Raw genomic sequence first — 23,915 nt, forward strand, 5'->3', positions numbered from 1 at the left:
CCTCCCCAGGTCCCGGATGTAGGGCATGCTCTGAGGTTTTTGCTCCAGTGGTTTTGATATTTCAACGGTTATGAATTGCTGTCAATCTTGCCACTCCAAGCAGTATGAGGTCTTTGAAAAATCCACTGGTTGACATAGTCCATCATAGCTGAGATGGTTGGTTGAGCTGTTCTGTCTTCTCTCTTTTCTTCGTTAGGGTTCTGAGTCCAGCATTTAGATTAGGAAGATCTCCAAAGAAACTTCTTGTATGTGCTAACAAGTACAGGGCCTGGCACCGTCCATCGCTCCAATCAGCTGGTGGTTGCAATTGCTGGGTTGGTTCTGTTTTCACTCCCGACTTCCACTGGAACCACTGGGTGTTGCAGTCCAGCCTGGTTCTGCCCAGCACATACTTGGCCCTCACATAAACCAGTGGGAGCTGCAGCCTAGTTGGAGCGACCTGCAATAACCCTCACCAGGCCCGCCTCCTACCCTGGTTTGCCAGTATGTGTAGCAGTAATCCAGTCTGTCCCACACCCCATTCCACCCCAGCCACTATCTTAGTTTTATGCCCTCCGTAGAAGTGGTAACCCAAGAGGGATGAGCCCACTATTTCCCTCCCAGGCCTCTCCCACTCCCAGATTATGCACTCTCCAGGTAGTTCTGTGGTTGACTTGACAGAACTAGCCCCCAGTGCCAGCTTTTGCCAGCTGATGCTGTGGCTAAGCCCAAATAACCCTCGCCCACCCTACTTTTATTTGCACCAGTAGGAATAATCCGCCCAGCCCGGCTTTTCCCTGATCTAGTCCACATGGGGCTCAAAGGTGTGGTAGCTCTGCCTAGTCTGGTCTGCCCCCATCCCAGCCCATGCTCTCCAGCGGGAGTAGCTGTCCAGCAAAGGAACCCTCCCTTATTCCCCTGCCAGCTCTGCCCCCTCCGTTCCTTGTTCTCACGTGTGCTGGTTGGGTGCTGCGGTCCCTTCTGGTACAGGCAACCTCACCTTGGCATTCCATATTGTGCACTAGTCTTCATTGTGACCGAACCTGGCTCGACCCACACTGTTCTGGTGCTTGGATTTGCCAGTGGATGATGTGGACATATTCAGCCTGGTCTTGCCCCCACGTCTGCCAATTGTATGCCAGTGGGTAACTTTCCATGGCCTGTTCTGGGCTGTTTCCTATCATGTTTCTTGCACTTACCTGTAGGGTCTGTGTCCTGCCAGAGGAGTTGCCCAGGCTCCTCCATCAGAACCTCTCCCAATGCCAGGTTTCACACTTACCAGTGGTTCCATGAGCCAGCCCTGCTTAGTCCACCTCCTGTCATAGCAGGAACAGTGGCTTTTCCTGACTGGTCTTCAATCCAAACTGGTCCTTGCTGTTGGATGTTTCAGCCCAGCCATGGTTTGTCCATACCCACATATGGCTCACACATGGCTCAGTAGGGGTTTGAGACCTTGCCTAGTCCATTGCACATCCTCCTTGGTCCTCCAGGACACCAGAGGGTGTTGGGGTCTGGCCCGGTTTGGTGCATCCAATCCCAGTCCACACTTGTGCCAAGGGAGACTACAACTGTTTCCCAATCAGAACGCAGCCCCCGTTCCAGGTCACACACCCCTTGGTGAGAACCTCAACCCAGCCAGGGTTGTCCCCTTAGCTCCCCAACCCGGCCTGTTGCCAGCCATAGATCACTTGCATGCCAGTGGTTTCTCTGACTCAGCTTGGCACAGCCCCTCACCTGTCCTGACCTCTGCCTTAGACACTGTGGCTTAGCATTCTTGGCTCCCGCAGACCAGTAGGTACAAGAGCCTAGCTCGGCATGACCTGTGCTCTGTCCTGGTTTCTAGTTTTACTTGTGGGCTAAGGTTTGCTCAGTCCTGCCTGATCTACCCTGTTGCATTACCAGTTGACACTTTTGCCAGTTGTTGGAGCTACTTTTCCCAGCTTGTCCGGCCCCCAGGTCTGGACCACATGTTCAGCAGCTGGAGCTATGACTCGCCAAGGGAGTTTCCTAAGTTCCTCAACTTGATCCCCTCCCAGACCCAGTTCTCATACATGCCATTGGGTTTAGGCCAGTGCCCGGCGCAGTCTGGCCTTCCATTTGGCCTTGTATGAGCTGGTGAGCGTTGCAGCCCAGCCCACCCCACACCCTAATCAGGATGCACAATTGGGTGCTGCTGCCCTGACCAGTCCAGACTATTGGGGGTTCCTTTACCTGTGATTGATGGCAGGCTCCTTGGTCACACCTAGCGTAGTCCATCACCACCCCTACTCTTGAGATAACCAGTGGGGCTAGAATTTTCACAGGATGTGGCCCATACATCCCTCACAGAATTTACCCCAAGTTACGGTTTTTGAGTGCTAGTTAATGTAATGGCTTGCTCAGTGTGACCCTTCTGACCCATCATCATGTCAGGTAACATGATATAATTCTGCAGGACAAGCCCGAAGCCATAGCTTCTGCATGGACTGGTATTTGGTGGTCAGCATTGTTCAGTGATTACAAGTTTTACAAAGGAAGAGTTACTGCCAATGGGAATCTTTATGAATGCTTCATGTCCTAGAAGCACAATGGGTTCAACCTGGAGCTAACTAAGCAGCGACTCAAAGAACCAAAACCCCAGAACTCCCTGCCCAGGGACAGCTCACCACATGCACATGGTGGCTATTGTCTGGGATCCAGGCATGAGACGCCCCGTCCTGAGATCCACCAGCAGCCAGGAGTGCTGGAAGTTTAAACTCCCAGGCCCAATTTTGCGCCCCTCCCCAATCCCATTCACCGCCCAATGAAGGCAGTGGGTGGGTCCTGGACCTGCCCAGTCACGGAGACCTCCCCCCTCGGTGCACTCACCTGGAAGGGAGCAGTCCCGGAGCCCAGGCAGTCCCGGGGACAGCTCACCACATGCACATAGTGGCTGTCGTCTGGGATCCAGGCATGAGACGCCCCATCCCAAGACCCTCGTCATAACTTTTTAACTTTAAAAAGTATGTCAGTGTTCACCATCTGTGACATCTTGGGTGTCTAGGTTATGAAGAAGTTACCCTTTAAGAAAATAAATTCGGGAAGATGGTCTGGACATCCAGCTGCTTTTATATGATCCTGTTAGAATATTCTAAGTGAGATGGATGTGTTAATTAGGACGGAGCGGCTGGCTTGAGTGGGCATTAATTACACTGCTGTACTTTTATTTCTTTAGAACAGATTAGCAGAAGACAGGCCGGATCTCAGGTGTATGTGAGGGAAGCACGGAGGGGCAGGGTGTTGGAGCCCCACTTTGCCCAGAGAACACCAAATCACCATGCCCCTCTTAAAATGGGCTCTGGGATACTATTGCTCCTTGTCAAAGCGGCTACCATGTATAGAAGTTACAATAAACCCTAAGACTGATAAACATGTTAAAATTAATTACAGAAGCAGAGAGAGGGAGAGGAGAGAGAACCCAGACCCCCCGTCTGTAGGGTCACTCCTCTGTGGTCCTGAAGGGCCAGGGGTCTGTCTGGCTCTCCCACGTGGGCGGCAGGAATGCTGGCACCACTCTGCTGTCTCGGCAGTGCCAGCTAGCAATGAGCTGGGATCAGGGGCTGGGCGTGGGGGACCCGGCCCTCTGCTGTGGAAGTCGAGCATGCTAACTGGCACCTTAACCTCGAGACTTGTCCCTGACAACACTCTTCCTGGGAGTGACACCCGTCTAATCCGTATCATAAATGAATCTTGTAGGAGGTCTTGACATGTCTCACTTGACAGTAAAAAAAGTAAATTTGTACTTCAAATATTACCTTTGCATGCTGTTACAGAGGGCCGCTCAGCAGGGCGAAGTGAGCGTGCAACTGGCAAAGTCTTACTGGCCAACTGAGCTGTGGCTCCCAGGGTGGGCAGCAGGGAGTGTGTGCCCAGCCATGGCCGCCTCGGGCGGGCGGGCAGCGGGCAGTGTGTGTCTAGCCATGGCCGCCTCGGGCGGGCAGTGGGGAGTGTGTGCCCAGCCATGGCCGCCTCGGGCGGGTGGACAGCGGGCAGTGTGTGCCAGGCCATGGCCTCCTCGGGCGGGCGGGCAGCGGGCAGTGTGTGCCAGGCCATGGCCTCCTCGGGCGGGTGGGCAGCGGGCAGTGTGTGCCCAGCCATGGCCGCCTCGGGCAGGCAGCGGGGAGTGTATGCCCAGCCATGGCCGCCTTGGGTGGGCAGTGGGGAGCGTGTGTCTTTCTGGGACCTGAGGTGCAGGTGGCTGTGCCGGAGCCAGCTGTGCCAAGGCTGAGGGTGAGCCCATGGGTGCTTGGGTGTCCACAGTCCCTCTGCATGCTGGTGGCAGGAGAAGGGCAAGCCAGAGCTGAATCCACTCCTGAGCAGCCCTTATGTCAGAAATAAGCATGTGACATTTCTCAAGAGAGAATTCTACACTGTTCTCCAAAATTATACACAAAATATCATGCAGTGGGGTTTTTTTTTTTTTAAATCAGATTCGCAATAAAATAAAACGTTAGTTATCCAAAGTCCATTTAAATTCCAACACGCGCACACACACACGCACACCAGCACCACCTCCATCTCTCACGCATAAAGGCACGGTCGCAGTACATCAAACCAGACTGTACTGGGATAGTGATTATATTTAAATAAGTATCTTTCTCGTTTCTTCTGTGGGTGAAGACGACGCCGTCACAGAGTTCACGACCGTTACCTTAGAATCCCCGAAAGCGTTGCTGGCCGACGCCTGGCTGGGCGGCAGCCGGGCCATCGCCTTGGGCTTGGGTGTCTCACACGCGCCCGGGACGCCGCTGCTCGCCTGGCCGTGCTGGAAGACCTGGCCCGATCCGAAGAGTTCCTCCATGAGACTGCTCTTCTTATCTCGGAAGGCCGCGTCTCTGGCCTTGGTTCTGGAAGACTTCCCGAAGGAGGGCTCGTAGGCGCCGGCGCAGGGCTCCAGCCTCGCGTCCCCCGGGTGGCTGTGGCGTGCGCCGGGGCCGTGGTGGCATCTCGTGGCGCCCGACGTGGGCAGGCCGTGGTGCAGGTTCTCGATGGTTTCGGTGAAGGAGTAGCGCTTCCTGGGCCTCCAGGGCCCCGCGGCGCTGGCAGCCTCTGCCTGGCCTGGCTCCTCGCGCTGCTCACCTGCTCCCTCCTGGCCCTCCTCACTTCTCCGTGCTGGCGGGCTCTCTGGCTTTTCTTTCCCTGAAGCGGTGTTCTTCTCCAGGTCTTCCTTCTTCTCTCTCTGCCTTCCGGTATTCTCCAGAGGTGCCTGCGCTTCCAGATGTTTCTCTTCCTTCGGTATAGCTACGGGAGAGAAGCAGGCAGGTTTGTGGTCTTGACAATGAATGGGTTTCTCGCCAAGGTGGCATTCCAGGCACACTTACCGCCACCTTCTGAAAAGCACTTAAAATGCACACCAGCTTGGAACGTTACACCCCGAGTCAGCAGGAACTAGGAAACCTGGAGGAAAGCAATCTTCATACGGGAAGAAATCATTTTGCCAATGCAGATTACTAATAGGTAATAGGTGTTTAACATCATGAACTGGGTACGGTGTCAGGTAAAACAGTGAAGACGTGCTTCACCCAAACCAGTTCTCAGATAATTTTTTTTCAAAGATCTATTTTATTTTTTTATTGCAAAGTCAGATATACAGAGAGGAGGAGAGACAGGAAGATCTTTCATCTGATAATTCACTCCCCAAGTGAGCACAATGGCTGGTGCTACACCGATCTGGAGCCAGGAGCCAGGAGCCTCTTCCAGGCCTCCCACATGGATGCAGGGTCCCAAGGCTTTGGGCCGTCTTCAACTGCTTTCCCAGGCCACAGGCAGGGAGCTGGATGGGAAGCGGGGCCGCTTGGATTAGAACCAGCACCCATATGGGATCCCAGGGCACGTTCAAAGCGAGGACTTTAGCTGCTAGGCAACTGCACTGGGCCCTCAAATAATTTCTAGAGTTGATGAGAATATAAAGAAACTAGAATTTTCTTTTTAAAGGACTTATTCAGGGACTGGCATGTTGGCTCAACAGACTAGTCTTCCGTCTTCCAGCACTAGCATCCCATATGGGTGCCGGTTCATGCATGAGGTGCCACACATTCCTGTCCAGCTCCCTGCTCATGGCCTGGGAAAGCAGCAGAGCATGGCCCGGGGCCTTGGGGTCCTGCGCCCTGGCTCCTGGTTCAGCTCTGGCTGTTGGCAGCTGTTGTGGCAGTGACCTGGGGATGGAAGATCTTTCTCTGTCCCTCCTCCTCTCTATAAATCTGTCTTTCAAATAAAAAAAAAATCCTTGGGCTCGGCACAATACCTTCATTTGGCTGATTCTCCCCTTGCAAAATGCCATGATCTCATACGGGCACCAGTTTGTGTCCTGGCTGCTCCACTTCCCATCCAGCTCCCTGCTTGTGGCCTGGGAAGGCAGTGGAGGATGGCCCAAAGCCTTGGGACCCTGCACCCACGTGGGAGACTCAGAGGAGGTTCCTGCGTCCGGATTGGTCAGAGAGAGAGCGCAAGTGAGCTTCCATCTGCTGTTGACTCCCCTCATGGGACTCTACCCCTCCCCCCGCCCCCTGGTGCCCAATGCCCATGAGCCAGCGTGCCCTGCCTGAGGCCTGGTCAGGTGTGGGGCTTCCTGTCAAGCCTGCAGCCTGGATGGGCTAAGAAGGCGCCCTGCGGAGACCTGCGCCCTGCGGAGACCTGCGCCCTGCGGAGACCTGCCCCTCCGTGCTGGAAATGTGCTCTGTTCATCTTAGACATCCTGAGCAACCCCTGCCCTCTGACCCCGCACCTCCTGCACCTGCTAGAGGAGCTCTGCCTGCTGGTGGCACTGATGGCTACTCTGTCTCCCAGACAGCTGGAGGCCCCACCCACTGGGCCTACGACCTTCAGGGAAGGAAACCTGCAATCTGTTAGCTGAGCTCCTGCTGGGAGTGTTCTGGGTTTGACCCTGTTATCGGGATCTGCAGACCTGGACCTGCTGTTTAAGGACTCTGGTTCGGACTTGGCAGGTTGCGTCCCCCCCCAGCTTGCGACAGAGCCTTTCACGTCACAGGAGCGGGGGGCCCTGGTGATGGCATTGCTGTCCCTAGCAGAGTGGTGCTGCTCTTGCCTGTTACCCTCTTCCTGGGACTCCAGCCCAAGCAGAGGCCGTCTACAGACTGGAAAGAGGTCTCATCAGGAACCAAGGGGCCAGAGCCCGGAGCCTGGAGCCCTGAACCTGGAGCCCGGAGCCTAGAGCCTGGAGCCTGGAGCCCTGAACCTGGAGCCCGGAGCCCAGAGCCTGGAGCCCGGAGCCCTGAACCTGGAGCCCGGAGCCCGGAGCCTGGAGCCTGGAGCCTGGAGCCCTGAACCTGGAGCCTGGAGCCTGGAGCCCTGAACCTGGAGCCCGGAGCCCGGAGCCTGGAGCCCGGAGCCCTGAACCTGGAGCCTGGAGCCTGGAGCCCAGAGTCCAGAGCCTGGAAACTGGAGCCCAGAGCCCAGAGCTTGGCCTTCCAAGCATCCAGACTGTAAGAAAATAAATGTCTGCTGGTATTTTCATTGCGGCAGCTCAAGCCGACTCATGCAGACACCAGGACAGGATGGGGAGCTGTGGGAGGAAGCAAAGGTGTGGTGGGCCTGACATTCTAGAAGCTCCGCTTAGTGGTGGGCAGGGAGAGTAGGTGGCTGAGGGAAGTTCTGAGGGTCACTGATGTTCCAGCTCTGCTTCTTCAAATGGTTTATTCATTTTTACTTGAAAGTCAGAATTTATGAAGAGAGGGACACAGAGAGAGAGGGAGAGAAAGGAGAGAGAGAGAAATTGATTTTCTGTCTACTGGTTTACTCCCCAAGTAGCCACAATGGCTGGAGCTGAGCTGATCCAAAGCCAGGAGCCAGGAACTTCTGAGTCTCCCATGTGGGTGCAGGGTCCCAAGGACTTGGACCATGCTCTGATGCTTTGCAGGCTACAAGCAGGGCGTTGGTTTAGAACTGAAGCAGCCAGGACATGAACCTGTGCCCAAGGGGATGCTGACACTGCAGGCAGAGGATTAGCCTACACAGCACCATGCCAGGCCCTGATGGTTAGGTTTCTCAAGCAATATGCTGGGTGTGTAATGCCTCTATTGTTTTTAGGAAGTTTTCTTTTTTTTTTTAAACTTAGGCTCCTATTATTAACATTTCATAAACTTTTGAGTGTTTTTATGCTCATATATACTAATTTATAATTTAAAGCAAAGAATAAAGGAAACAAAAATATTACCTTCATGTTTTCTCTTAGAATCTTCTTTGTTTGGTAGTTTACTGATACAATGAGGAATTTCATAATTAATTTCAATTATTTTTTCTTTCTGGCCAATGTTTCTTGTTGCTTTTTTATCCTGTAATTTAGAAAACCAGCAAAAACATATTTTTAGGGGATCTAGATAATTTTTTTGAAAGATTTATTTGTATTTGAAAGGCAAAGTGACAGAAAGAAGGAAAAACATGGAGAGAGGTCTTCCATCCATTGGTCCACTGTCCAGATGGCCACGACGGCTGGAGCTGGGCCTGTCTGAAGCCAGGAGCCAGGAGCATCTTCCAGGTCTCCCGTGTGGGTGCGGGAGCCCGCGGGCCTGAGCCATCCTCCGCTGCTTGCCCAGGCTGTATGTAGGGAGCAGCCGGACTTGAGCAAGTTCTCATGTGGGATGCTGGGGCCACAGATGCAGACTTAGCCTGCTATGCTAAGGTGCCGACCTGATGGGTCTAGAGCATTTTAAAAATTATTTATTTGAGAGAGAGAGGTAGAGAGAGAGTAAACAAGTAAGCTTCCCTCTATTAATTCACTGCCAAAGTGAATGCCAGGCCCTTTGGGGCAGATGAAAGCTGGGAGCAAGGAGTGGGAAGTGGGTGCAGGAGCGCAGTTGCCGAAGCCTGCTTGACAGGGTGCTGGGGCACGGAATTGAACCTGGGGAATCTGCCAAGGGCACATGGACGCCTCGACTGCTGGGCTACATGCTGGGAAGTGTCACTTTTACTCTAATGAGGCGAACATACTTTCTGTATGGACTAGTGGACCTGGCTGATGCGTCTCTGCTGAGACATATTTGGCGAAGCATCGCCAGGTCCCGGCTTGCCGTACCTTCGCGCTCAGGCCCGAGAGCTCTGCCGACTTCTGCGTCTCTTGGTGTCGCACACTGACGGACGGCAAGCTTTTTTTGTCTGCTTGTACCGATTTGGTTGAAACGGCTGCAGAACAGGTAGATTTGTATGTAGGAAATATTTTTACTGTTGAAAGCAACACAGATTCAAATAAATGCTAAAGTATGCAATGTAATAATAAAGCAGAAATGTACTGAATATTCAACATGTGTGTCCTATTTGCCGGTTTTCTTTCTCTCCTCCCCTCCTGTCCCCACTACCTGTCTCCTGGCTCATCTTCCTTCTGGGCCCAGGGTGTCACTGGCTCCACCGCGGTCGGTGAACACAGCGGGCAGTGCTGTTCTCTGGGGACAAGGCTGTCCCCTGCAGGCGGGCTCACCAGAGACACAGTGGTGAGGCAAGTGGCCAGACTGTGTCTGGCGCGCACAGCCTGGATGGCAGCTGCCCCGAATGAGGATCTCTGTAAAGCGCCCCTGTTTGGTTCAGCTTTTTTTCCCTTTCCTGGTGGCTGTTATTCTGTATTAGATGCCCCAAGCCAGGAGAGATGAGGAATTGGGGGTTGCTGCCTTCCTTCGCTTCCCAGGCTAGAGGAAGTGCTCCTATGGGTCCTCCTCTGAGAGCTGGTGGGGGACAGCAAGGACCCCCTGCTTTGAAGGGAGGAATGGCACTTAGCAATAAAAGGGCCCAAACTTGTGATAGCCACCCTGACACACGTGAATCAGAGAACATGACACAAACAGAAGTCGCCAGACACAGGAGCGCGTGTGATTTATGATTCCTTGAGGAGGTTTAGCAGCGGGTAGGCGAAGCTGCTGTGAGAGCAGGCAAGCCTTTGGCCGCCTGGGCCAGGGCTCAGCACAGGGCACGAGGGGGCTGGGGAGGAGGTTAGGACCGGATCTGGATTGGGGTGGTGCTTTTCAGGGGCATACAGTTTGTCAAAATCGACACTGAGAAGTATTAAATATACCTTAAGGACCTTTGTTTTCAAAAGTCATACATTGGTTAACCGAAAGATTGAGTTCAGTTGAACCTGGGGAAGGTTAAACAAAGTCTAGTTTTTGTCAATCATTTAGAACTTTGTTATTCTTTGTTATTCTTTGTTCCATCAGGAAAAAAAGATGTAAGGGAACAAACCAAAAATGGAGAAGCAGGAAGTCATTTTAATTTTTTTCTAGCTATTTTTTTTTTTTTTGCCAGATCACAGTTTAATTGATGTCATCTTCTAGAATCATAGAATGTATCTCAGGGCCTGATGATTTTTCCAAACGATCCATTAGTTTGGCTCCACACTAAGGAGATGTGACCAGACACTTCCAACTGGATTTGAAACAAAGTAATTCAAACCCACCTTTTGGATACTCATCTTTCTCAAGCAGATTTTTAAGAATTCTGTTAGTATAGATGTTTTTAATTTCAAGCTCACGGTCCTTCTCCTAAAAAGAAACATAATATCCAATTTCCCATAAATATTTGCTTTTCTCAACATCGAGTTCTTCATTTGGAAAAGCAATTTAAGTGAACTCAGTATCTTTTGAATAAAAATCAGTGGATTCAAGAAGAAAGCAGGAATCGTTCGTACATTGTATACCACAAAGAACTTTGGAAAGTTCTAAACTTTTTTTTTTTTTTAACTCTTTCAAGGCACATTCGCGGGAAGCTGGGGCGACTGGGACTCAGCTGTGATGTGCGATTCTGATGTCACGAGCTGTGGCTGACCCCGGCGCACCGCAGTGCTGGCTTGACGACAGCACAGCTCAGTAACCTTGCGGACACACCTCTTCCACTGTCGCCTTGGTTAGGAGGCGGGCCTAGACGAGCTGAGGCTGCTTCCCGCTGTCTGGATGTGAGGCTGTGACAGGCGTGTGTAACTCACACTCACTCACACACATCCCACGTCTCGTGGATTAGAGTCAAATCTGTGGGCCAAGGGATGTTTGTGGGGGAGGAAGCATCTCTGAGGTTTAGAAAGCTCAGAGAAGGAGGCCTTGGGACAACCTGGAGGAACTGCGAGTCCCACTGTTTATGGAGACAGGCTAGGCAGCGCGTTAGAGGACTGGACACAGTGTCTGTGCAAGGGGCCCCGTGATGCTCCTTTTCTGCCATACTCATGGAGACCCCTGCGGGGCAGCTGTGAGTGGGGCTGGCAGCGTACGCTGGCGTCTTTGGGGTCACAGGTGCAGACAAGGGCGCACAGCGTGGCATTTGGCAGAGGCTGGCTCTTCCAGCATTTGCTATCTGTCAGTGAGGGAAGACGGCCAAGGTTTGACCTTGCTTTTGATGGTCCAGGGATCCACCGGCTGTATCCGGGGCACGCCAGGCAGGGTCCCGGGGACCGGGTAGGGGTAGAGACCAGCCACTGCTCAGTGGAACCAGGTCTGGAAAGGGGCCTGGGGAAGGAGGTGAGGGCTCAAGGGCAGCAGCAGGCACTCTGCCTCAGGCTCCAAGTGCTGTCACGGGGGTGGAGGGCGTTTCTGCAAGGGTTGAAGACAACCTCAAAGACAGATGCACCTCCTCCTGCTCCCCGCGTGCTGCCCGGGATCAGCTACAGAGAGCAGAGGAGACGGGAGGATTCTGCAGGTGAGCAGGACAGGGCAGGGCTCGGCCCAGGGTGGTCGGAGTCCCCGGGAGTCTCCGCTCCTTTCTTTCCTCTGGGTCACATTGAGTCAAAAGAACCGCCATGATGACAGCTCATCACCAGCTCATCATCCAGGAGGAGGGCTCTTCACAAAGTTAAATTGATTGGAAGCCCCGAATTTTGAAATCCACTCCTAGTTTTTTTTTTTCCCCCATAAAACCTTCTAACCTGAAAACTGCCTCATATGGATGGCTACAGAATAAATGTACCTTTTAGCTTCATTTTTCCATAAACTTTTTTAAGTACCCTGGTATGATCTGGATATTATTTTTAAGAATATTTGAAGAATGGTCTTTTCATCTGGTTAAGACAGGGGTTTTGATGTTAGAGTGGCATATTGTTTTTTAGATTAAAGTTTTTTTTTTTTTTTGTAAAAATTTGTTTGAAAGAAAGAGACAGAGATCCTCCATCTGCTGGCTCACTTCCCCAGGAGCCGGGCTGGCTGAGCAGGAGCCAGCGCCAGCACTTCAGCTCCCGAGGGGCGGCAGTACTCGGCTGCTTGAGCTGTCACCTGTTGGACCGAAGCAAGAGGATGGCATGGAGAGCTGAGCTGGGACTTGAACCCAGGAACTCTGAGGTGGGAGGCAGGCACTGTAAGCAATGGTTTAACCCTTGCATCAAATGCCTACTGCCTCAGGAGTATCTTGATGACACGGAAAATGATATGTGTTAATTTGAATGCTCGAGGGTTTTGCAATAGAGAGTGGCGAAGGAGGGGACCAACAACTGTGGACCAGCAAGTGTCCAGTGTGGACATGGCTGGCTCAAAAGGAAACACAGCAGGACAGTCCTCCCAGGCCTCGGAGAGAAGCCTGGTCTCCAGACTTCTAGGCCAGAGGATGGGAATGCAGTGCAGGAGATTCAGCTGATGGATCGGGGGGAACGTGCCGTGGCTCAGTTGGCTAATCCTCCACCTCCAAGCCCAGCATCACAAATGGGCTGGCTGCTGCCCTTCCCATCCAGCTCCCTGCCTGTGGTCTGGGAAAGCACAGGACAACCCACGCTCTGGGACCCTGCACCCACACGGGAAACCTGGAGAAGCTCCTGGCTTCGGATTGGCACAGCTCCGGCTGTTGCGGCCATTTGGGGAGTAAATCACTGGATGGAAGAATTTTCTCTTTGTCTTTCCTTCTCTCTGTATAAATCTGCCTTTCAAATAAAAAAATTTTTGAAAAGATTTTACTTTATTTGAAAGGCAGAGCGATAAGGAGGAAGGGAGGAGTGTGAGAGAAAGAGAATGAATGTCTTGGGCCACCCTCCACCGCCTTTCCAGCTGTATCAGCTGGTCAGAAACGCAGTGTCCGGGATTCGAGCCAGCCCTGCAGAATGGGATGCTAATGTTGTGGGCGGAAGCTTAGCCCGCTCTGCCACGAGGCCAGCCCCAGAAGCAATGCCTTAATGGGACTCTCCAACACCCACCCTTAACTTCAAAATCAATTTGAGTCACACTGTATATACTATCTTGGACCTTTTAATTTTTATTGGGCATTTCTCCTGTCAGAAGGGGCTTCTTAAATGGATAAATACTTTTTATATTTTGAAGTTTGCACAAGGAAAAGCAAAATTTACCTTATTAGCCCACTGATGTAGGGACGGACACCCCTTGGCACAGGATTGGGAGCTGCTGGCGTCTGGGAGGGCCTGGGTTTGAGTCCTGGCTCAAGTGACAGCTCCACCCACACCTGGGGGAGGCCCAGATGGAGCTGTGGCTGAGCCTGGCCAGGACTGTGTGGGCGTCTGGGGAGTGAGCTAGTGGATGGAGGCTCTCTCTCTCTCTTTCTTTCTGGGTTTTTTTTTTTCCTTTCAAATAAGTAGCATTAATTAAAGAAAAAAATCCCTGCTTTGTCTCTGTGGATCTTGAAGATTTTTCTGTTAGGTTTCTGACAAGGTTGCTATGGCACGGTCATTTTCTGGAATAGTCTTTCTTAAATTTCCTGCAACTCCAGAGAAGACAGTATGAGAGCAACTCTTCCCTGCTTTACAAAATAATCTGTGAGCCCTCCCCACGTGGTCACAGCCCTCCCCACGCTGTCACAGCCCTCCCCTTCCTCAGAGACACCTCATAGCTCCTGGGTGGTCTCCTGGGTACGAACTCCATGGCTGTCATAAGAAAATGTTATAGTTGCTTGTCGTACAGTTTAAGACTTGTTAGTTAAGGGACCAGGTTGCAGTACCACAGGCTAAGCTGCTGCTTGCAAGGCTGGCACACCTTATCGGAGTATCTGTTCAAGTGGCCGCAGCACTGCTCCTGATGGACTCCCTGCTAATGTGCCTGGATGCCAGAGTCGGTGCTCCGAGTACGTGGGCCTTGCCACTCGTGTGGGAGAACAGGAGAGCATTCTAGGCTCTCTGCTTCAGCCTCACCACGAGGTACTTATTTATTTACGTTTATTTGAGAGGCAAATTTTACAGAGAGGGAAGGAGACACAGAGATTTCCATCTGTTGGTTCACTCCCCAAATAACTACAACGGCTTGAACTGGGCCAGTCTGGAGCCAGGAGCCTGGAGCCTGCAGCTTTTTCCAGGTCTCCATCATTGGTACAGCAGCCCAAGCGCTTGAGCCATCTTCTGCTGCTTTCCGAGGCCATACACAGGGAGCAGGATCAGAAATGGTACAACTGGAAACTGAACTGACACCCATCTGGGATGCTGGCACCGCAGGTGGAAGAGTAATCCGACAGGCCACCTTGCCAGCCCAGCTACGATCATCTGGGGAGTAAGTCAGCAGACGGAGGGGCTGTTTCTTACTCTTTCTCTCACTCTCTAGTAGCCCACGTTTAAAATAATACGTAAATAAATCTTTCGAAAATAATTTGCTAGTTTTTGAAATAACTTATTATTTACATATCTCAAATAGCTTCGTCAATCTGTTGAACATTTCAGAAATCTTGAAGGCAAAAAGACAGCAGTCTAAAAATATTTACAAATTCTTTTCAAGCAGTGTGCCCGCCTGGCAGAGTAACCAAGTCCTCGCCTAGCATGTGCCGGCATCCATACAGGCATCAGTTCTAATCCCGGCAGCTCCACTTCCCATCCACCTCCCTGCTCGTGGCCTGGGAAAGCAGTCGAGGATGGCCCAAAGCTTTGGGACCCTGCACCTGTGTGGGAGACCTGGAAGAAGTTCCTGGCTCCTGACTTTGTTGGGGAGCAAACCATTGGACGGAAGATCTTCCTCTCTGTCTCTTCTCTCTGTATATCCGACTTTGCAATAAAAAAAAAAAAAATCTTAAAGTCTTGCAAAACTGTATGTGCACTACTTTTTTTTTTTCAAAGGTTTTTTTTTTTTTTTTTTTAATTGGAAAGTCAGATATATGGAGAGGTAGAGAGACAGTGAGAAAGATCTTCTGTCTGCTGCTTCATTCTCAAATGGGGATGGGGTCCAGGGCCTTGAGCCACAAGCAGGAAGCAGAGGCAGAAGTGGAGCAGCTGAGACGTGAACCTGTGCCCACATGGGATGCCGGTGAAGCAGGGGATGGCTTTGGCAGCTGCACCACACTGCCAGCTCTGAAGTTAAATAACGCAAAGATAGGGTATGCATGAGCAGTTCCGACACACAGCTCTTCACCCTGTGTCTCCTGTCTTGTGTTGCAAGTGCTACCTTAAGCTTCTGTTGGAGGCGCCTCACTTCCATCTGCAGGCTCTTGGTGGCTGTCTGGGCTGTCAGGGTCTTGCGGTTTTCGGTGGCCAGCTGCCGGCTAAAGGCTCTGTTGTTGAGCCTTAGCTGCTTCTCCAGGCTCTGCGAACGGCATACAGTTCGACCATTCTGTAACCAATTCAGTGCTAACAGAAACTAGACCATTAGTCATTACAGCGGTAGGGGCGGGTTTGCGCTGTGGTTTTGAAGTGACTGGCTTGTCAAGGGACGTTTACTAGGACTGAGTACAGCCCTCACCCCAACCCCTCCCCCACCGAAAACCCAAGAATCCGCAGTATCACACGTGTCAAGCACGTGGGGCTTTTTGCTTGCTTGCTTATCTGTTTTTCTTTGATTTTGGTATTTGTAAACACTGCCTGACTTAAAAATGGAACCGGATTTCTGTCCAAACGAATGAATCTTCTGTTTTTGTACAGGTTTCTGTCAACTCTGGGCAGGCCTCTCCCCATCGGAGCCTCTGCCTCCTTGTAGGCCAACGTGGAGGGACGGGGACTTCTGGGGGACACAGACAAGCAGGGGTCACCTGGCATCGGTGCGCCCCTTGCTGGACTGTGCCAGCCCATGTGGTGCCCACTGTGAGCTGCAGCCGACGGCACACACACACACACACACACACACATACCCCGCTGTTTGCTCCGATGACAGCTCTTATCAAAAGAGCTTAAATCTTTTTTCTTTGTATAATCTTTTTTCTTCCCACTAACACTGACACTTTCCCCTCTATGGCCAAGTGGAAAACTATGATGACGAAATCATTACTAAAGATGCCTTTGTCAAACAAACTACACGATCCCTCCTCCGAAAAACAAAAGGACACGCTTAGCTCTTTCGTTCATTTTGGGCTTGTTGTAGGTACGTAAACGTGGACAGATGGATCCAGTATGAATTAAAAGAGCAAATAACGTGGCTGTGGGTCACAAAGATGCAGAGTGACATCAGTCACCGTGTTCTGCATCATGCACATGGAGGAGAAAACTTTCTTTGAAAATAGAGGATTTTACCAATGCAAGAAGTAATTAAGATAAGGCTGAGGATGAAATGCAACTGGCATTTACTTAATTCAAGGCTGTAGGAAATACCTGCCTTACCACTGAGTATCGAGGGATTGCATAGCAAGTTGCATTTATGTTCATGCCTGTGGAGATCAAAGCCATCTCCAGTGGCAAATGGGCAAGGGACTTCTGGGTGAGCAGTGCCCCCTCTCGGGCCGCCCCTTCTGGTGTAACCCTTGGCCTCTGGCAGCCGCGTACTGTTGTCATTCATCTCGCACTTGCTGTCATTCCTTTCTTGCCTAGTTCTCGGGACCCTGACCTGGAAGAATTCTCATTTGTGAAAGAAGTAGGGATGTGCTTGCGGTAGTGACTGGCCAGGTTGCAGAGGGAGAATACGAGCGAGGATGCAGACCGGCAGACAAGTTGTCAACAGGGCAACAGTGGCGAACAGAGGATTCCAGTCTAAGCTTTCACACCACACAGCACACACAGAAGCTTCAGGAACACGCAAGCCTCACTCGCAGACAGAGCAGCCTGGCTCGCTTTCGCTGGATCGGCAGCGGCATGCCCAGCTCCGTCTGTCCCCCTCGCCCGCCCATCGGCCCTGGCACCTGCCAACGGGAGCCTGCCAACAGGAGCCGTGCTCGAGAGGGAGCCAGGTGCGCTCAGCACGCACTGGGATCTCGGGGTGCGCCGGCCTCTGGCATACAGACCTGTATCTTCTTGTCGTTGGCCTCCATTTTGGATGTCAGGATTGACAGTCTGTGTGTCAGTTCCTCCCTCTCCGCCAGGTTTTTATCCTCCGACAGTTTCTGCAGAGCCTGCAGCGCGTCCTTGGTCTTCAGTAACTCGCTGTCAGTCTCTCTGAGCTTCCTGGAAATGACTCTTTCCTTTTCCTGGGATTTCCTAAGTAGCTGCCTTAGATTTCTTACCTCATTCTGATGTTTAACCATAATCTGAGGTAGGTTATTCTGGGAATTCTCGTATTTTCCTATAGCTTTCAAGTGTCTGAGCTGAAGTTGTTTTAAAAACTGGTTCTCTATGACGATGGCCTCTAGCTTCCGGTGTATGTCAGCCAGTTCGTTCTTCAGTTCTTTGATCTTGCGGATCCGTGCTGACAGTATGCGTTGAGCCATTGCATCTCTTCTCTGGGTAATCATATTGATTTGGGAATTTAAAAATGATGTGTTCCAGGTGTGCTTTTTTTCAAATGAGACTTCCTTCCGGCCTGTGTAAGCAGATAATCCACTTTATTACAAATTCATATAGAGATAGCTATAGCTCCCCTCCTCCCGCCCCACCTTGTACACATATACACAAATATAAGTGTAAATGAGAGTTCCCTAGCATTTAACCAGCGTTTAATGACAGCTGTGGTGTAGGCCCGGACACCTGCTTCAATACAGTGTTTGTTCTGTTTTATGAAGGATTTGAGTCGTGTGTCCAAGGTTGCATCGCCGCGGAGTGCGCAGAATCATGCGAAACCAAGTCCTCTCTGCCCTGCGGGGCCGGAGCTTCAGTCCTTGCATAAAGCTGCGCTGAAAGCCACGGCCCTGGCATAGCTGACACCGAGTGCTTGTCAGAGGTTAGGCATTGAGCTAAATGCTGCACCTGGACCCCTATGCTAATTCCAGCAGTGTGTCAGCAGGTAATGAGAGTCTGATAGGAGAGGCCAATGTGAGATGTCATGTATTCAAAATGACCCTTAAGAAACATTAAACTGTGTGACTGGGAAAGCAGCAGAGGGCGGCCGGAATCATGCGAGAGGCCCACATGGAGCTCTGGGTGCTTGGCAGTGGCACGTACCAAAGGCACAGACAAAGCATGTTGTTTCTCCTTCTCGCCCTCTTTGGGGTTCTCTCTGTTGCAGGGGGATGATGTTTGAAAATGGGAAGTGTTGGCTTTTAAAGAGTAAATGGCCTAGGGCCTGGCACAATAGCCTAGTGGCTAAAGTCCTCTCCTTGCATGTGCCAGGATCCCAAATGGGCACCAGTATGTGTTCCAGCTGCTCCCCTTCCCGTCTAGCTCCCTGCTTGTGGCCTGGGAAAGCAGTGGAGGACGGCCCAAAGCTTTGGGACCCTGCACCCATGTGGGAGACCTGGAAAGAAGCTCCTGGCTCCTGGCTTTGGATCAGCTCAGCTCTGGCTGTTGCCGCCACTTGGGGAGTGAACCAGGAAGATTTTTCTCTCTGTCTCTCTGTGAATCTGCCTTTCCAATACAAATAAATAAATCTTAAAAAGAAAAAAAGACACACATGACCGTGGACAGGGAACATGTAAGTGATGGAAACGTGGGGGCTGTAATCATCCCAAGAGCTTTTGTGTGCAGGCCAGCCCTCCGTGCGCCCTGCACTCCGCTCAACACGCCTCCATGCAATTTCCTATCTATGCAAGTGAGCTTGGACGGGAAGGGTTGAGGCTCAGGAAGGTAAATACAGGGCTAGATTTGACTGGCACACAACCGGTTTATACTGCATACGTTATTCATACTGTGCAGCTAGAAAAGTTAGAGAAAATGGAAATGAGTTTAATCTTTAATGACTTTAATATCTCTTGATCCTAACCTATGCATCCTATGCGTACTCTAGCTTATCATTTGATTTCATTTCACACAATAAGAAATTCAACTGCCCTTAATAAGACATCTCATTTTACAACCACTGAGCTCAGGCACACTAATGAACTCAGATCGCCGACACACAGTTCAGTCTGTGGTTAGCCAAGATGCGCAGCTGACGTAGCTAACGCTAAGCTGTGTCCTTGGCCCGCCTCCCTGAGTGCACCTGCGCAGTTACTCATCGAGAGCATTCGCCCTGTCTGGGCCCTCTTCCCTCCAGGCCTTCCCGGGTTCATCGACCCCTGTGATACAGCTTAATCTTGCTATGAATGTCCCGAGTACATCACACACCGGCCAGGGTCATCGGTGACAATTGTAATTAAAGATGCATGCAAATTTATTTAAAATAATGGCAGAGGAGTAATGCACAGAAGGGCCTTTGAGGAAGCCTAAACCTCTCCCACTCTCCTGAAAAATGGAATTCTGGATTCTAGTCTCCTAGAGGTGAGGGAATTGATTGAAGTGGATGCTGATTTGTGAATAGGATTGCTGGCTAAATGAGGCTCAGTATTCACAGGAGACAGAAACAAGAAGTCACTGCTAACGAGCAATGTGAGGAGACACTTAGAACTCAAAATGTAGTGCTTGTTTTTTTTTTTGTAGAAATATGTACACAGATGCTAACTGCTTTCTCACACAATCTCATCAAAATTTAGACTCAGTTTGAAACATAGTCGGGGGGGCCCAGTGCTGTGGCATAGTGGGCCAAGCCTCTGCCTGTGGCACCATCTTCCTGTGTAGGCGCTGGTCCCAGTCCTGGCTGTTCTACTTCTGATCGAGCTCCCAGCTAAAGGCCTGGCTTTATGTGGCTCATGTGGGAGATCCGAAGGAAGCTCCTGGCTCCTGGCTCGAGAGTGACTCAGCTTGGGCCACTGGGGCCATTCGGGAGGTGAGCCAGTTCATGGAAGATCTTTTTTCTATGTTTCTTTCTATAACTCTGCATCTCAAATAATAAATCAATCTTTACAAAAATGCAGAGCCTGCTGGGTAGTCATGACCCTGTGGTGTGAACCCGTGGGGCCAGAGCTGTTTAGAGAATTTGGAGTCCCATCATTTTTCTTAGCTGATTGCATGTACGGTATTTTCTGCAGACAGCACCCTTCAACCAAAGCATTGTTTTAAACGAAAATAAATGATTATTAATACACCCTAGGCAACAGACTGTTCAGTCTCAGATCAGTTCAAATCAGGTTTTTGCTGCCAAATCTTATTTTGGAGTCAAAAGCTGGTTTTCAGAGATTTGTGAATGTCAAATGTGGTTAAGGGCGGTGGTGGCTGTGGGGACCTAACCGCCGTGAGGTTCCACCGCCACAGCCTCTCCCGATGCCTGCCCCAGCTGGCTCTCTCTCTGGTTTCCTTTCTGTGGAGCGTTGCTGTTGGGAGGAACTGGGTCATCCGTCTTCTATCCTGGACCTCGCCACTGGGCGGAGGGGTCCCTTCCCTAGGCTCCCTCTTGGGACTCGGGAGATCCAGGGGTCCTACCCTCCACAACAGTTCACAAACACAGACGGACAACAAAGAAGCGAAACAAAAGCCCAGGGTTTTAGGAGTTTCACAGACAGTGACCTCAGCTGAGTCCCCAGCTAGCAGAAGGGGGGACCTGAAGATTCTGGATGCTCCACACGCGGTTGTCACTGGTTCACAGGCGGGGTGGGGGGAGCTCTAGGAGGCGAACCTGGCGTACTGCACTGCCGAGACCCGCAGGCTCCTCCACCTGTGGCAGCCCTTGACTGAGGATGCTGCAGTGGCCAAAGGGGCGAGGACTTCCGGCTACTTGCTCTCAACAGTGTTGCACGTGGGAGCAGGGAACCACACGGTGGGGCAGCCCGGGCGGAGGTCAGCACATGCCGCTTCCTCTCTGGACAGCTGGGAGCTGGCCGGCCTGGGGGTTTCACAGCCCCCCAGGGAGGGACGTTACGGATGGCCCATTGAACAGCTGTTTCGAAAGGCCGTCTGCCAAGATGCCTCACCCAAGTTGCAGACCACCCTCCTGGGGTGCTGCGACACGCATGTACCTTTTATTGTCCGTTCAAAACTGGATTCTTCAGCTGAGATGAAGGGCAAGAAGCCAGTGAGCTCCGGGGACTGTGGAAGTCTGTTACAAGGCCACCTGTTGGCTAGAAATGGAACTAACCTCACCAGCCGGCTCCGGGAGGTGCAGCTGCGGGAGGAGGGCTAGGCTTCATGGCAAACATTTCTGCTATTCTGGGATTGCTCTTAATTTCTGTTTCCTAATTCCTTCTCTCAAAGCTTGCTGAAATGCACATTTACACTATATTTAAAAAAACACAACTCCATAAAAGGGCACGGTCACCCAGCTACTAGTGCATTAAACAGCAAAACCGCATCCACACCCCATGTCCTACCTTTCTGTGTGGGGATGTTGCATCTTTTCTTCTCCCCCTTTCCTTTGCCCGCGGGCTGCTCCGAGCAGTTTCTCCTCTTGGTCTCAGAACACTCGGAGAGGAAGTCTTCCGAGTAGTCGCAGCGGGAGCTGAGGCTGCTGCAGGAGCACTGTGACCTGCTGTAGTCCACGCTCTTGTCGGACGCCAGGCTGTCCCTGGACAGGCTGCCCGGCCGCGCCGTGGGCGCCCCGCTGGGCTCCAGCACCACGCTGGGGAAGTGCTCGTCCAGAGCTGGCTTTGTGGGATCGACCACAGACAGGGTAGACATCCTGGCAGAGAAGGGTGTGTTTTGAATTTATTGCTCTTGACAGCAAGACAGCCAGAGCTGCACTGTAACTGTATGTGGCTAACTGGTGTGTGTGAGAAAAGCAGGTTATTTTGAAATACTTTCTGGAATTCTATTTTTTTGTACTTCTGCATAAAGTAGAAGATACCAGAGACCCACTTTGATAATATTCACAGGTAGTTTAAGATAAAGTCCATGTAAGATCACACCAGTGACAACAATGTTTCAATTTGTAATGTTTTAAAGATTTATGCGAAGCGCAGGGTTACAAGAGAGATCTTCCCTTTACTGGTATGCTCCCCGAATGGCCACAGCAGTCCGGATCGGGCCAGGCTGAAGCCAGGAGCTTGTCTGGCTCTTTGCCACACAGAGGGATCAGGGAGCAGCTGCAGGGACTGACTGGTGCAACCTGCCAAGCGGCGGCAGACAGAAGCAGAGGCACCATTTGTGAATCTTGGCGTCTGGACTCACAAGACTCCAAGATGCAGGCCCAGGAGACCCGGAAGGCCTCAACATGCTGCACGGCCACCTTCAGAGCTTTGCAGGTCCTCCAAGCCATCACCCTCCCTCGGGACCGCAGCCCCTTCTTGTACCACACAAATGCAAACGCCCAAACAATGGTTGCGAATCCACAAGAAGTTGGATGTTGGCCAGCTGTTGCTGACATGAGCTAGGCTTCTGTTGAGTTCTTCTTGTAAACCCTATAAACATTTCCCACCTAGAATACTCCTTGGAGAAGATGAATTCCACCATTTAGGGATAGAGGCTCAGTCACCAGGTTCCCCCTTCTGTTTCGCCTCTCAATGTTGCCTTCACAAGTAAGCCAACAGCTGCTACGGTGGAAGAATGCGATGGGATGCAAGAGGAGAACCCGGAGGTCGGCAGGCCTGGATCTGGATCTCCAAGTTTCCTAATCGCTCTTGGCCCTCTGTAAACTGTGAACTGCAGCGCTGACCCCGGAGGGTCACTCAAGCAGGAAATGTTACTGTTTGGCAACATGGTGAGCATTTAACAGGTGCTACCTTGCCTTCTTGGAAGAGCAGTTCCAACACAAATGTAAAGCCTGCCACGGGCACTGCTGGTGTCTATGTGTTAAGAATACGACCAAGATTCAGGGCCGATGTGGTAGCTCAATAGGCAAATCCTCCACCTGCAGCGCCAGCATCCCATATGGGCACTGGTTCTGGTCCCAGCTGCTCCACTTCCCATCCAGCTCCCTGCTAATGCACCTGGGAAAGCAGCAGAGGACAGCTCAGATCCTTGCACCCCCGTACCCACGTGGGAGATGTGGAAGAGGCTTCTGGCTTCCAGCTTTGAGCAGGCCTAGCTCTGGCTATGGTCATTTGGGGGAGTGAAGCAATAGATGGAAGACTTTGGTTTGCAAGAAAAAAGAAATCAAGATTCAGTTGTCTCCCTGTCCATTGCGTCGGTAGGGACAGCTGTCTGAGCAATCCCAACAGCCGAAAGCTCCTGAAGCGGAGAGGATGTGGCGTCCCGGAGTTCAGGCCCAGCACAGGCTGCCCTGCGGCCTGCCTGGGCGACCACCACACTCAGTGCCACCTACTGTGTGCCAAGCACGGACAAAAGTGGCTTTGGGAGCATTAGCTTGTTGTGGCATGACACCCTCCGAGAAACGGGTGTTATTAATCGGCAGGCGAGGAATCTGAGACCCAGAAAGACTGAACACGGCGTCCACGAGGCCAGGGAGCAGGAGAAGCGAGGTTCTTGCTTGACCTCATGCAGCTAGAATTTGTCGTGAGCTGATCCTGGGGCGACGGAGACACTGGCACAGTGGGTTTCTCTCCCATTCCTACGTCACAATGCTGAGAGCTCACACTGTGATCGTCTCCTGCCTAAAATTGTTTATTTTTTTCCCAGAGATTCCCTCCAGGTTAGCTCACCAAGGGCTCACAGGAGCTTCCTTCCTCGCATGAGCGTGGGCGGTCCGTGTGTGTTGCAGAGCCTGCCATCCTGGTCTCACAGGTTAATAACGATTTTTGGAGTGAAGAAAGGAAGGAAAAACCCAAGTGGAAACCCATTAGGGACATGTAAGACTTCCTAAACAAGACAGGCCCCTGTACCCCTAAAGCAGATCAAAGCACGCCCTCAGGAACGTGTCGCGGGTCGTAAGAAAGGTGGTGGGTTTGAAGGCAATAGGGTGCCTGGCTCAGCGGGTTTGCAAGAGTCCTAAGCCTCGGTGATGACTAAACTGTCCCCTTTGGTCCCGCCTCCTGTGGGTTCCTGCACATTGGAGGGTTTTTGTTGTTGTTGTTGAGAG

General features: G+C 51.6%; 1 protein-coding gene across 1 annotated transcript; it reads right to left on the reverse strand.

Annotated features, from left to right (window-relative positions):
• Positions 1 to 4,579: 4,579 nt before the first annotated feature.
• LCA5L (lebercilin LCA5 like) lies at positions 4,580 to 21,604 on the reverse strand. The gene is made up of 7 exons (XM_040986636.1): positions 21,313 to 21,604; positions 17,044 to 17,558; positions 15,282 to 15,419; positions 10,397 to 10,481; positions 9,029 to 9,135; positions 8,171 to 8,288; positions 4,580 to 5,238 (listed from the first exon to the last, which is right to left on the reverse strand). Exons 2-7 carry the CDS (start codon positions 17,488 to 17,490, stop codon positions 4,580 to 4,582), a joined length of 1,554 nt encoding a protein of 517 aa, XP_040842570.1. The 5' UTR covers positions 17,491 to 17,558; positions 21,313 to 21,604.
• Positions 21,605 to 23,915: the final 2,311 nt, after the last annotated feature.

The sequence above is a fragment of the Ochotona curzoniae genome, unplaced genomic scaffold, assembly GCF_017591425.1.
Source record: "Ochotona curzoniae isolate NIBS_2020 unplaced genomic scaffold, NIBS_Ocur_1.0 contig_4516, whole genome shotgun sequence".
NCBI classification, from domain to species: domain Eukaryota; kingdom Metazoa; phylum Chordata; class Mammalia; order Lagomorpha; family Ochotonidae; genus Ochotona; species Ochotona curzoniae.